The sequence below is a fragment of the Camelus dromedarius genome, chromosome 16 (genome assembly GCF_036321535.1).
Source record: "Camelus dromedarius isolate mCamDro1 chromosome 16, mCamDro1.pat, whole genome shotgun sequence".
NCBI lineage: Eukaryota > Metazoa > Chordata > Mammalia > Artiodactyla > Camelidae > Camelus > Camelus dromedarius.
Genome location: NC_087451.1, coordinates 36479625 through 36493639, shown reverse-complemented (window position 1 = coordinate 36493639; position 14015 = coordinate 36479625). Strand labels below are relative to the sequence as shown.

Here is a 14015-nt window from a genome sequence, read left to right as displayed (position 1 = left end):
TTTTTGCTTTTCAGTTTTTAATCTCCTAGTTGAGTTTTCTTTGCCCACACCTAGAGTTGGGCAGGCTGCATTATTTTCCAAAATGGATCAGATCTTCATCAAGAAACCTAAGTATAATTTGTGGCTGTAGATGTGGCTTACAAAGTAGCACTGTTAGCTGTTTCAGCCCAGACCAGCTTTCCAGTGTCAAGGGCAAGCAATGCCCAATTATTGTTCCACAAAAATTGTTTTCTCATTCTACCACCCATTTCTTTTTCTTTTTCTTTTGTTATGAGCAAGTATGATTTATCATGGACAAATAGTAGAAAAACGTTACTACTATCCATAGATAAATTCCTTAAGTCTTATGTCTATCACCCATCTCTTGAAAATTGAATGTTCATAAATCTATGAAATTTCTAATTATTTTACTACCGTATCTGTCTAAAAATGACTTTGTAGAGGACAGGGTTATTTGTAAATCAGAGCTTTGGACTCTGCTATTCCTTATATTTTACTATAGCTGGGATGTATATAGCTTAATTACATATGTATATTTTAAAGCAACAGATACTGCCATGGAAACAAAGAGATACCAAAATGGGAGGAGCATTAACTAAGCGGTATTTTTAAAAATTTTGCATTGCTAAATGTGTACTTAATTTGGGAGGGGGAAGGAAGAGTCCAGTTTAGCCCTAATAGGGATACTTAATTTGTTGACCAACCAGATTTGTTAATTTGCTAATCTCATGTACTGTCAGTGACAAATACTAATACCAGGTATTTTTCTTTTCTTTACCAGCAACATCCATTTTTCACTCTACACGAATCCAAAGGAACAGATGTGGCATCCTTTGTAAAATCAATTCTTGGAGACTAAAAACAATGGACTCAATTGGTTGACCCTCCTGTGGACTGGTGGGTTTATGGGGTGAAGGAAGTTCACTAAAGCGCCAATAACTTAACCCTGCCTCTCAGAAGGTTTTTCTCCCCATTTTCTTTTTTTTTTTCCCCTACAAAGGGGGCCTTGGAATCTATAGTATAGAGTGAACTATCTAGATGGATGAAATATGATAAAGGCTTAGGACTTGAAAAGGTGATTAAATATTTAATGATGTGTCATATGAGTCCTTAAGCTTTTCAGACTTCTCTTGTTCTTTACAAAATGAATGCTTTGGCCCTGGTAAAAAAGGTGCTACAGTAGTGATGAAATTGTAAGTAGATTTGTAGTTTGTTCCACTTATTATTTTAATATTTATGTTTAAGTGCTTGGTTGAAAAGATTCCATTTTATGCAAGGAGGGAGAGACAAAAGACAAGGTTGGGTTGGCAGTATTTATAGGGTTTTTATTTTTTAAGTTCAATTGTGTCTGTGGTCCAGAAGAAATTATTTAATGTGCATCTTTAGGAGTATTATGTAAGTGTCACCCAGGAGCTCTTGTGAAATATCTATTTCAGCTGTTGTGGCTACTGCCAGGTTCCTAAGTTTCTGCTCCAGCCTGGGTAATCACCACATATTCTGGTGAAGTGGCAAGGTATCCTGGTCATACTCTTTCCCTGAGTCTGAAAAATATAAAACCCCTTTTATCACAGGTCAAAGAGTCACAGATTTGGTTCTCTTGACATTAGTGGTATAGTATCAATGGAATGTGATTTGTGATGTGATTTTTCATCACCTATCTTTCCTTCTACGTGTGTGTGTATTTGATAAGTCACAAATTCTGCCAAATGGCTATTATAAATAACACCTATATTTAGTAAGGATGACATTTATCAGTCCTGAGGGGAAATATGTCAAACCACACAGAGAATCAGTGCCTTCCTCTGCTTTTGCCCCTCCTACAATGTTTAAGCCCCAAGGATTGCCTTTGTAGCTCTTTTTTTGGGGGGAGGGGAGGGTAGTTGTTTTCTGTTCGATGAAGAAGCCTTACTGTACATGGAAAGGCTGCAATAGGAGAAAATTAAAGGCAGCCGGTAGTTCTTGGATATGGTAACGGGGAGGGTTGAATGAATTCCTAGGAATAGACAGCCACACTTCCACAGGCTGAGTTCGAGGCACCGCCTTCTCCAGCAGCGGATCACCCCACAGTGGGAGGCTGGCACCACGGTAGATTCCTAGTAGGCTGACGAGGCAACAAAAGCTGTTTCTCATGGCCAGATACACCCACAGGTTCTCTGATCTGGGGCTCTGGGTTCCTCGAAGGTCAAAGAGTTAACTGGCCCCAGGGAAAAAGACAAGTGATAACCACCAGGGAGCCCTGCTTTTGGACACTGTGTTCCTCTGAGGCTACTCTTACAGTACAAGGGCAGAGGAGTGTGATGAAAAAAAGAAAAGAACACACTGTTTCTTTCTTTGCTTCAAGTTCACAAATATGGAGAGAGGGCTTCTCCCTCGAAAACTCTTCTTTCCCTTTTAGATTTTTGAAGTCCAGTTACATCTTTTTCTCTGCATTTTCCCCTTGTCTTGACATCCAGCTCTTAGCAGTTGCCCAGAGTGAATGACACTTCCATGCACTTCTTTATTTTCAGTTCCAACCCAGACCTGTTTGATAAACATTAAATTCATCTGCTTTGATGCTACCTCTGTCCTCATCTTTCTCCAGCCAGATGAAGGGCATTATCCCAGTGATTATGACCATTCACTTTCCTACCCTTCTTTCTAAATTTGGAAGTTTCTCTGAGACTGAGAGAAAAAAAAATCACAACTGTTATTCATCCATCTTCTGAAAAAAAGAAAGCAGAAAAAAAAAATCTGAGGCTATTTCATTTCAGCTTTTGGTGAAATACACAAAGCAAAACATCTTTCTGGTCTGGGTCAGATGATTCTTACCTCTCTCTTGTTCAGTGTGGTTTCTACTTTGAAATATTCTTAATCAAGTGTGTTTCTCACGTGTACACCTCTCCAGTTTGTGAGCCCAGGGCCCAAACTTGCAAAACAGTCACACTAGAGTACAGAAGGAGTTAGTCAATGGTTCTCAACTCTGGCAACACATTGGAATCACTGGGTGTTTGTGAACACTATTAATGTGAAGTTCCCAGACATTCTAATTTAATTGGTCAGGATAGGACCTGGGAATTGGTATTTTTCACAAGCTACTCATGTGATTTAGATGTGCATCAGAGTTGAAAATACTGATCTACTACCTCCTAAAGGGAGGTTGGAATACTGATTTGAAATTTGGGATACCGTTTCCCCCTAGAAATGATGTGCTACATGATGATTAGGTATCTTACGTACTGAAGTAGAATGGTTTGAGAACCTTATGAGTCTAAATTTTAGAATTTTTTTTAGAACTGTGTTATAAGTTCTAAACAACTAATTTAAAAATAAATATAGAGATGCATAAACTATATTTAAGTTGATGTAAGTTGGGAGTCTCCTGTATGTACATACATATGTGTATATGTATAGGTATATATGTGTGTGTGTTTGTGTGGGGGGAGAGAGAGGGAGGGAGGGAGGGAGAGAAAAGATAGCGCTATCCAGGGGTGATACTCAAAATATTTAATGTGCTACCAGCATGTACCATCTGAATACTAGCGCTGCCTATAATGGAGTCAGTATGGCTCTATAAAAGAGATCATACTCTTTTTTCCCCCAAATGTATTTGATTTGGTGTATTATAATTATCCATGTAATTATCCATATTATATATTGTCTTTATGCTTATAAAAAAAATCCATCTCTATATATTACTGATCTTAGAGGTGTGCCAAAAAAGTCATGTGAATGTCTTTGGAGACCATTTCCATACATGTGTATGTATCAATGAGTATTGCCCTTCAGAGCGGCCACCTTCAGGATTATTTATGTGAATAATGCTTCTAAGATATTTGTGCCACTTCTTTTTCAGAAAAGGCTTCAGAATCTATTTCTTCCTCTCTGCGTGTAACATATGGAATCATCATTTTATAATTATTCCTTGTTTGTTTCTTTTTACAAAAATCCTTACCAGGAATTTTCCTCTTTGGTTTACCCACCTTGTTCAGACTTAGCATCAGGCTGTGTTTGGCAACTTCTAGAAGTAAAATTTGCCCTCAGTGCTGAAGTTTTACCCTTAAAACTTTTAAATGTCTTTTAAAAAGACCATGCCGTGAGTTCTGAAGATAATTTCAAGTACAGATTTCTCAAGAAAGTGTGTTTATTTTTAAGCAAAGTCAGCCTTCCTGGAATAAGTGTAGAGCCTCCCCAGATGGTGACTAAAGGAGAAAGAACTCACATAGGTGTATATAGTTGATAATAAAATATCAGTCAGATAATCCCTGATTTCCCACGTGGCACTCACGTGCCAGCCATGATTGAAGGCCCTGATGACAGCCCATTATTCTAGTGACTCTGTTTGGTCACACTGATGTAGTCAGAACAAATGGGCAGCTTCTATCTTGCTTATGCAATCTAAAATGGAAAATGAGTATTGTGTGGGTGTAGCTCAGAATTGTTTGCATTTTACAGTTCTTGCATATTCTCCACGCCTAACCCCAAAATGTATATGCCAGAGATTCCCAAACTTTCTCTGTTCAGGATGCCATTGATTGTCTTAGAAATTTTTTCCATGGTGCCCTGGGCCAAAATAAATACTTAATAGTTCCATTTATTAAGCAGTTAGGTCTACACAACTTAATCATAGTAGTTTGCAGGTTGTACTGCAGATGTGGCTGTGTCTCCCTCAAGAATGTACAATATCTTGTGGTGTCCCTAGGAGTTTGCTGCAGAACCTCAGAATATCTCAGTTTGGGAACCACAGATATATGTTACACTGAGGTTTGCACTGTCTACAGTTGGTGACCTTAAAAATGGAATTCTTGGTTACTCAGTCCCCTGCATCACTTCACTCTTTGTGTTTCACCATTATTATTGTTTTTGCTTGCCTCTGGTTGATTAGGATTTTCAATTGAGGTCCTGTCCTTCTTTGCTGTCCATCAGCCCTGCAACACTTGATGTCAGAGTCTAGAAAATGAAACCCTCATGAGCCCAAGCATTGGAGGAGGTCAGCACTGAGACTGATGAGGCACCTGGTTTCTCCAAATGCAATTGATTTAGTATCTCTGGAATATAATCACAAAGGAGGCAGAGAGGGCGTTTTCATAGTTCAACACTAAAAATGCTTTTGTTGACCAAGAGACTTCACCAACTCTGCTCAGAGAAACTACTCTGTTTCTCCCAAAGGCCTTGAACAAAACACGTTATCTTTGGCCTGAAAGGGTAATGGATACCTGCTACTTAATTTTCCAACCTAAATGCTTTTTTAGCTATGCAACTCCTTCTAACCCTGAAGTAGGATTCATATATTTATAAAATTCATTGGAGCTGTTTATCAGATCTAATGAAATAAATTTAACCTCTATTATGCTGGGGATTTTGCCTTCTTAATCTATGACTTGTATGGAGATTTCTCGGCATAAAGGAATCTTCCATTTTATTGAACTAGCAAGTGAAAGATGCAATTTTCAACTGGACTCCTGAACATTTACATATTTAGAACGAAAATGCCAGAGTAAAATCTAGGAAGAGGAAGCTACCAAACCTGATAGAATGGGAAAAAAGATTTTACTTTAGAAGGTCCATGTACCTTCTGTCTAGGGCTATAAGAGAGAGAGAGAGAGAGAGAGAGAGAGAGAGAGAGAGAGTGTGTGTGTGTGTGTGTGTGTGTGTGTGTGTGGCACTGTTAAATGTGCTGGTAGCTTAAGATACTCTTTGGTTTTCTTTAGCTTTAACTGGGGTACTCTGAACTCGTTTCAGACTGTTGAAAGCTAGGACCTTCTCCCTAGCAAAGTGTATATTGTACATGGAATACATAGTTTTACCAATACTTTTTTGTTGTGGGAGAGTAGGGCTATGTACAATCCCATAGGATCAATAACCTCTGCTCTGTACAATGTGGACTGTGACATCCTAGACCAGGAATTGGCAAACTTTTTTCTGTAAAGGGCCTGATAGTAAATATTTCTGGTTTTGTGTGCCATGCAGTCTCCTTTGCAGCTACTCAGGTCTGCTGTTGTGGAGTGAAAACATCCATAAATGATATGTAAATGGATGAGTATGGTGCTGTGTTCCAATAAAACTTTTATTTACAAAATCAGGCAATGGGCCAGATTTGGCCCACAGGCCATGGTTTGCCATTACCTGTTCTAGACCATCAAATACAACACTGCAATTGATTAATTCTGTGTATAGAGTTCTTCCATTTAGTGAGTATTTAGCTCAGCTGCTATTGAGGCAGATGAGGAAGATGGACATAGGAAAATGAACTCTGAAAGGATGGGACTGTTCAGTCCCATGAAAATTGTCTCTTAATTTCCTCCGGTAAGTTTTCTTGCCCTGGAAGCCAATGGGACAATTTTCTTCAGATTAAATTGAGTCTCTACTTTTTGCATTTCTATGCAATAACTTATTTCATAGCTTGCAAATAAAAGGCACACTTCTCTGAGATGTTAACTACATTCTTTTCTCTTAGCTTTGCATTTTGTTTCTCTTTGTGGTGTGATTCGCATGCAGGGAAAAATCATGAACCCAGACACTAATCATTTGGTTTTCCTTTTCCCTGAACTGGGTCAGGATTTGAGAATTTGGGAGGCCATACTAACCTCAGAAGTAGAAGGCAGATAGAATTCTTAAAATCTTCCAATTTATCCACCTCACCTATTTGGCTACCTTTTAAGAAAGTGAGAAAGAATAGTTCGGCATCAAAATACTTGTTCTCAGGTGGACTTAGAGCTATAGGATACTTAGACCCACCCCTTGAGTACAGTCCCTGCCTGGTCTTGGAGGGAGGAGGCTGCTTCACCTTATTCCTTTTTTAAAATCATCAGTAAATTACTATCTTAAGGGGCCTATGCAAAATGCATCCTTCCTCATGTGACTAGCTTGAGTCGCCAGCCTCGGTTGAATTTCTGACCCCATAGCCTCTAGCGAAATCTCTGCTTTCTCTATGGGACCTGAACAATTGCATAATTCACTTTGCCTTCTGTCAGTAATTTTGCTGTACAGAATACTCTTTGCGTACAGAATACTATACAAGTAACTGCCATTTACTGAAGCTTTCTCTATTTTCTTCTTCTAGAACAGTACAACACATCTTCCTTAAAGCTACAGTCTCTCTATTATTCAGAAACATATTTTCCCTGCTGTATCTTCAGGCAAACATAAATTACACTTAGTATGATACCAGAAACTCCTTAAGAGAGCACATTTAAATATCTGATCTAGCCATTTACCTAAAAGAATGTTTTCTCTTCACCTAGGGAAACAAAACCTGAATTTCAGGGCCTTCAAAATGAAATTATCCTTCTGGGGGTAATTTCTGGGACACTGCCACGAAATACATCATTCACTACCTGTTCCTGGTGTCTGCAAAGAAGATGTGTCATTTTCCTAAGGCTTAGAGAGTCACTGTTTACAGCTATGCAAATATCATTCTACCACTGCAGGTTTTCTAGTGGAGCCATTTGCAATCAAGACTTAAGTTGGGGTTTATCTTTTCAGTTCCTGACCCAAACTCCTTTACAAGCAAAATTTCTCTAAAAAGCCTTTTTTTAAATATCTGAGGTGAAGAGGTCTAGGCTTAAGTAAAAACATAAAGCAAGATCAAGGACTTTATAATAGGGAATCTTTTTTAAAAAAGAAACCAATAGCACCTCATAACACAAATACATGTTAATAGAATTTAAAAATATCCAGCCTAGTTCCCTTGGACTGTCAGTATTTCGACATCACTTGTATTGCATTTGAACTAGGACACCAAGCCCTATTCTTGGTAGTTTACAGTTAGATTTTGGGAGATTTGCATTGTATTTCTTTCTTAGAGTTGTCAATATGGACAGATTTCACTGTGGGCCGTTAATCTCGACACATGGGTTTTGTCCAGGTTAACACTTTTGCAATTCTCGGATTTAGGGTCTTTTTTGAAAAATGAGGGTAATGCTTTTATGAGTTGGAGACTGAGCTCAGGGAAAGTACAGGACAGCTGAGGCACTTACTTGTGTCTTAACATAGGAAACAACCTCCTAAGTAATCCCTGAGGCTATGGCTTTGACCAGGCCATCACAGTCTTTTCTGTTTCCCTTGACTGCTTTTTGCTTGCTATTCCTCTGCTGGTTACAGATGGCCTGGGCTGACTTAATGCTTCTGTGGAAAGGAAATGATCCAACCATTTTCATATATCAAAAGTCAGAATTGGCAATTTTGCACTGGTCTTGTCTACATGGATTCAGTTGTTCTCAAATCTTGAAACTGTAAGGGATATCTGAGAGAACTTTTAGCAAAGCCCTCACTCAAAATAAAAGACCTGATAATAAAACTCCCATTTGGCCTTAAAAGACGAGCAGCTGGGTTGGATGTCTTTTCCTCTTAAGTCATATTCTATTGTCGCCAGAAATGAACAATTAGCATCATTTGGTCACTACAATGTTTGTATTGGAGTCTGCAAGCTATTTTAACAAAGCAAGTCAAGCCACTGCCTTAGGGAATTGTCACTGGACTTTGGAGTTTAAGGCTGAAAACTGATGTGAAATTATGTTTGGGGGCCACAAGAAAAGATAAATGCAGAGAGCAGGAACCCCATGGAAGAGCAAGCTGATAAAAGATGCAGACAGGTATACTCCTTAAATTATTTCAGTATTACTGTGAAGCTGATCTCCTATGGGAAAACCCAACAAAAGCCAGAACTTTATTACCTTTTTTCCCCTTAAAAAATTGAACTATAAGAAGATTCAGAGAGCGGCATTGATTTGAACATCAGAAAATTTTCTCGTTTCCCTGGTGTTACTGATTCTACAGAGACCATCTATCCGCTCTCTATCTGCCTTGTGGGTGAAGAAAAATGAACACAAAACCAAGCCCCCTCATGTTTAGTTCTGGTGGCAAATGTCTTTAAGAAAGGTGGACACCAAAGGTTATACTTTTTCCACAATGCAGAGAACTGTGAATATTTGTAGAAATACACTACAAGTCTTCACCAGAAGAGCTAAAATTTATAATTAAAAAAAAAACAAACAAAAAAACAACACTCAAAGCTGGTTTGAATTGTTAGAGGCAGGGGAAGAGTGGAAGAAGTAATGTTAAGACTGGAGGGCACAGAACTTGCTTTCAGACTATGTTCATTGGTGCTTCTGGGGGTCTCTTGCCATGAAGGAAAAGGGACAAGAGTGTGATAAAGGTCAACCTTGCCTGTCTGAAACCCCTGTCAAACTCCAATCAGAATATTCAGCTACTAATATTGTTCCCTTTAACTGGAAGTTTCTATGGCAATTAAAGGCTTGGGAACTTAGGATGAGCAAACTGAAGACCCTAAACAGCCTATGAATTCAGGAAATTTTGTATCCAAAAATGTTGGTGTGTCCCTGGCTTTCCCTGTATTGAGTTTGTGAACAGGGCCTGGAGGCAGGAGGACAAGAAGAGAGGGTGTTTTAATTTCACTTTTAAGCATGAATCATTTGAAAGAAAATGCAAAAATCGATCTGTGATGGCTATTCATATCGATCCTTAAATTGGTTAGTTTTCCAAAGTGGTTGAGAGTCAGTCACCTGATCTCAGTGACAAGGAAGTGGTGTGACTGGGCTCTTGATGGGCAGTGGAATTTCTAAATTTCTACATTTACAGAGGCAAGAATTGTAATTTTTGTTCATTGACGTGTAAGTAAAAAGAAAGCTCTTTGGACAGTTTTGGCACAGAGAAGGGTATGATCTGAGATGCAAGCTAACAGTGACCATCACTGGGTTTTACAAAGGTTACAGGTGGAGAACAGTCATAGGCCCTTGGGACAGCCGTTGGAAGCTGAAAACTAAGGTGGTGCATCTGTCATGAACCAAATGCAAGGGATGCTTAGGTATCAAGCAAATCATATCAGGTGCCTTCTACACACTCACAAAGAGTCTGTGGTGAATTCTGTGGTATGTTTGCCACTAAACCAAATTTAACAGCTGGGGTTTTAGAGCAGCCATTTTAGAATGCTGTAGGTGTCCAAAAGTTACATTTGGCAACAATTTGTAGAGTTCTCAGCCAATCTCTGTGGGAAAGCCGCCCCAGGAGGTTTGATTAAGAAAATGCAGGCAACCCATCTGTCCCATTATCCCTGTGTTGGATTTATTCTCTGGTCTCAAATTTATTTCCTGAGTGGAGTGATTTTCTATATGAACTGAAATGAAGGAGTGATGTTTTAATAAAAATAGGTATTTTTAGAGGAAACATGTTTTCTTTATGTAATTAACTTTCACAATTGGAACACATTTCCTCTAGACAGAATCATCACATGGGCTCATTTAAAGCTGAAAGAGGTGTTAGAGATGTAGTTCCACAATCTGAAACTATTTAAATACGTGAACATTTTTATATATATTTTGTGAAACTATGAATGATATCTAGATATATAACTACTATATGGAACTGACTATATGGAACTGAACTTCACAAGAATTTTAGTATGATAGGTGGGGTTCCCCAACTTCCTTTGTGCTTCAGTCTTATTGCTGAAAATGCTGCTTCCATTTATTAATCTGGTCTTTGAGGAAAAAAAACCCACTTTTTTTTCTTACCTTCTGTGAATTTTACAATAGGTCTTTTTTTATTTGTATATATGATTGATTGTTTTCCTGTGTTGCACCCCAAATTTGCTTCTAAGCCATGTTTATTGTAAAGACAGCTGTTGGGCAAGTGGGAACATGTCTGGTCTTTACAACCCCTTGATGCTAGGATGAAGCAATTCCATATGCTAGTTCGGAGGCCCCATTATCTCTTCCTGAAACCTGAAGTATTCTGAAAGGAGATCGGAGAGGTTGTGCACCCCTGTCCTTTGAAACCCATCTCCAATGCTGTGTCTCTGGAGAGTGTGCAAGAGAAGAATGACTCCCGCCTTGTGGATTCCCTCATCGACCGACCCCCTCATCTCTCCTGCCGTGTACAACATGCTGCTACCTTTCCCTGGTGGAATTCATCTCTTCTTCGTGGATTGCCATATCTTTTCTTTATGGCTGAGGGAGGCTGAACCATAGAGCATGGAATTCATTAGACGTTCGTAAAGTAAAAGACCTCTGAAGGATGTGGGTAGAATGTTTCCATGCCTTTGAGGTGCACATTAAATTTATGTGTTGGCCTTGGGAACTTTTCGCTCCTGAGCTACAGAAGGAAAGAAGTTGGGGGTATATCCTTAACTATGTGTTTTCCTATATGGAAATGTGTGTGTGTGTGTGTGTGTGTGTGTGTGTGTGTGTGTGTGAAGGGCAGCTTCCTCAAGGGGAAAACATGCCTTATCTTTGTATGGGGAAAGGAGAATTATGAATATCAATTGGTAACTTCCAGTCAAAACTCCAGTGTTGTATTGAAAAAATACCTATTTTGTGGGGAAGTGCGCCTTTTGTTGTCTTTACTGGGATAGCTTGGGTGGCCCTCATGCATTTTCATTTTAGCCTAGCTTTCCCATTATCCAGGTTGTGTGCATTATTGTTCTTCTTGTTTTTCTTTTGAACTACTGCTTATTGTAATTGGTGATATTATCTCAAAATCTTGAACCCAAGGAAATAGCTAATGTGCAGGATTTGAGGTAGATACAAGTATTAGCGTTGACATAGGCTGAGGTTTAATAGTTACCAGAAGTGTACTGAACTGAGGGATAATGTGGCTTTAAAGAAGTCATGGTTGTTTTTAGCATTGGGGGAAGTCCTAGGTCTTTATTCTTGAGAAATTCATCTTTTCGTGCAAATACTATCGGTGGGGCTTACTTAACAGTCTGGATAATTGGCCTCTAGCAGTCAATAAACAGGGAATTACAATAATTGCCAAAGGTGGGGGTAATTTTGTCCTATAAAGTGATGAAAGTTCTAATCAGAGAACCTTGTAAAAAGCATAACTATCATTTCCCTCCTCTTTTCTGATCTACAACGAGCACAGTAAAGGAAGAGTTAAATTTCTGATGTGCCACGAAATAGTTCTTTGAGTCTGTGCTCTTGAATAAGGACATGGCTGAGATGTTGAACTACGTGACTGCTACGTGGTTCACATGGCGACTGTGCCGGCACCCCTCTCACCACCTCAAAAGGAAAATGAAATCAGGAGATTAAGTCAAACTTGGACTCCTCTGGGGATGAGGAGCTGACACTTCGATTTCCTATCTCAGGATATTCTTCGGTTTCATACTGCTGCTGAGGAGAAGAGAATGAGTTGCAGACACTGTAACTGGTCTCCGGATGTTTGTGCTTATGTGCGTAAGACTTCACACCGGGTGTGTTGTGTTCCATGTCGCGTCAATCTACGAACTGACTCAAACAACAATTTGAAGATAGAGAAGATGGTGACAATGACAAAACACACCCAACCACCTCTTCCTGTCAACGTGCTTGCTATGACGTTCATGGCTAGAACAAAGAACCTAAGTCTTCAGGAGCCAGGTGTTCTCGAAAGATATGGTGTGTTGATCTCATAAGAAAATGTACAACCAATAAAAGACATTTTAAAAAGCACAGAGAGTCTGTATATTAATTAAGTTGTTCGTGGAAATCCTTGGTTCCTGAAATGCTGCTTTTATGGTGGTAAAAGTCCTGCAGGTAAAAAGCTTTGCTGGAAATATATATTCTCTTGTTCTCCTCTCATCTGTACTACCCCACTTCCAAAACATAATGGAACAAAACATAACAGCATTGCAATCTTGAAGACTCATTAGAAAGTCATGTCATCTGTAGTGAACTTCAGACTCAATATTCTTATAGGCAATATTCCTAGGTTAGAAGTGAAGCCAATATTTCATTATTAAAATCAGATGGCTTGTGGTGGGGATGAGTCCAGATGGCTTAAAAGAGAGCATTGGTGGTTCAATGGTAGAATTCTCGCCTCCCAGATGGCTTAAGTGAAAAGATTAAGACTGAGACTTTTTGGCTTCCATGTGTTTCTGACACTGAACCATCTAGTTATTTGAGTTTTTCTTTGTCTTATACATAATATTAGGAAATTTGCTTTACACCATCAAACAGTGCCACAGCGCAGATGTTCAGAGGAAGAAAATGTTGGTCCAGGTAAATATGATTGGGTCTTCAGAGTTCTCTGATTTCTCCTATAAACTTGTATCCACATTAGTCCAGTTTAGGGAAGAATTCCTAGACCTTAATTTTAACAGTTTGAGTGGATCACCAGCTATATCTGGAGGCTCACACTCAACTCTCTTTTGCTTATTCCTTAAACAATTTGGTGTTGCTGAATTAGGAATTGACTCTTTTAAAAGTCCCAAGTATTTCACTTCAGTTTTACATCATTTCTTTAATTTTGTGGAATACAAAGTGGAGGGCTCACCTTACTTCTGCAGACATCATTCAAATGACCTTCCAACGACAACAGACTCTTTTATACTGATTTTGAAGTCCTTCTCCCCTTGGACTGCAATCCATCATCTTTCTTAAGTGACAAGCCTTCCTCAGCATTAGGAATTTTAAGTTTCTATAAGAGGTGGAAGTACACGGAGGTGGAAGGCATAAACAAACACAAGTTCTCAGGCATCATATGTGAAGGTTATTTACCCACTTCTCCATAGCCATTGTTTTCCACAGGGGTCTATAGCCATTCCTTATTTTCATACTTTAAAATATAAGATATTTAAAATATTTTTCTTTTGATGGGTATAATGCCCTCTTTCTTTGCATACCATCCGAATGACTCCCTGTTTACTCAAGATTTTGTAGGAAACTGAGTTAAAGTGGAAAATGGAGAAAGGCAATTGAGTTAAGAGCAAAAAAAAAAAAAATTTGTGATTGTTTCTTGCTGTTTTGGTCATCTTCTGTACCATAGCAAACCCCAAAGCTTAGTATCTTAAAACAACAATTCATTAGTCTTTCTCCCAATCCTGTGGGTTGACTGGGCTCAGCTGGGTGGTCCTTGATCAGCATCTCTCATGCAGTTGCAGTCAGGTAGCTGGAGCAAGAGTGACTGAGAGCCTCTTCACTCACAAGTCTGCTGCCTGGGCTGGGGTGACAGGAGCAGGATGGAATTGGGAACTAATAAGGCATCTCTGTCTTCATGTGGCCTCTCTATATAAGTAGCTTGGGCTCCTCACAGATTAG

At 39.1% G+C, this 14015-nt stretch overlaps 1 protein-coding gene across 2 annotated transcripts in view; it reads left to right on the top strand.

The window, feature by feature from the left end:
* MAP2K6 (mitogen-activated protein kinase kinase 6) overlaps window positions 1–12428 on the top strand; it is a 123291-nt gene extending 110863 nt beyond the window's left edge. For both annotated transcript variants that reach the window (XM_010975956.3, XM_064495608.1), the window contains one exon: window positions 782–12428. In XM_010975956.3, coding sequence (XP_010974258.2) covers window positions 782–859 — 78 coding nt within the window. In that variant the 3' untranslated portion in view covers window positions 860–12428. The remainder of the gene's footprint in view (window positions 1–781) is intronic.
* The last annotated feature ends 1587 nt before the right edge of the window (window positions 12429–14015 follow it).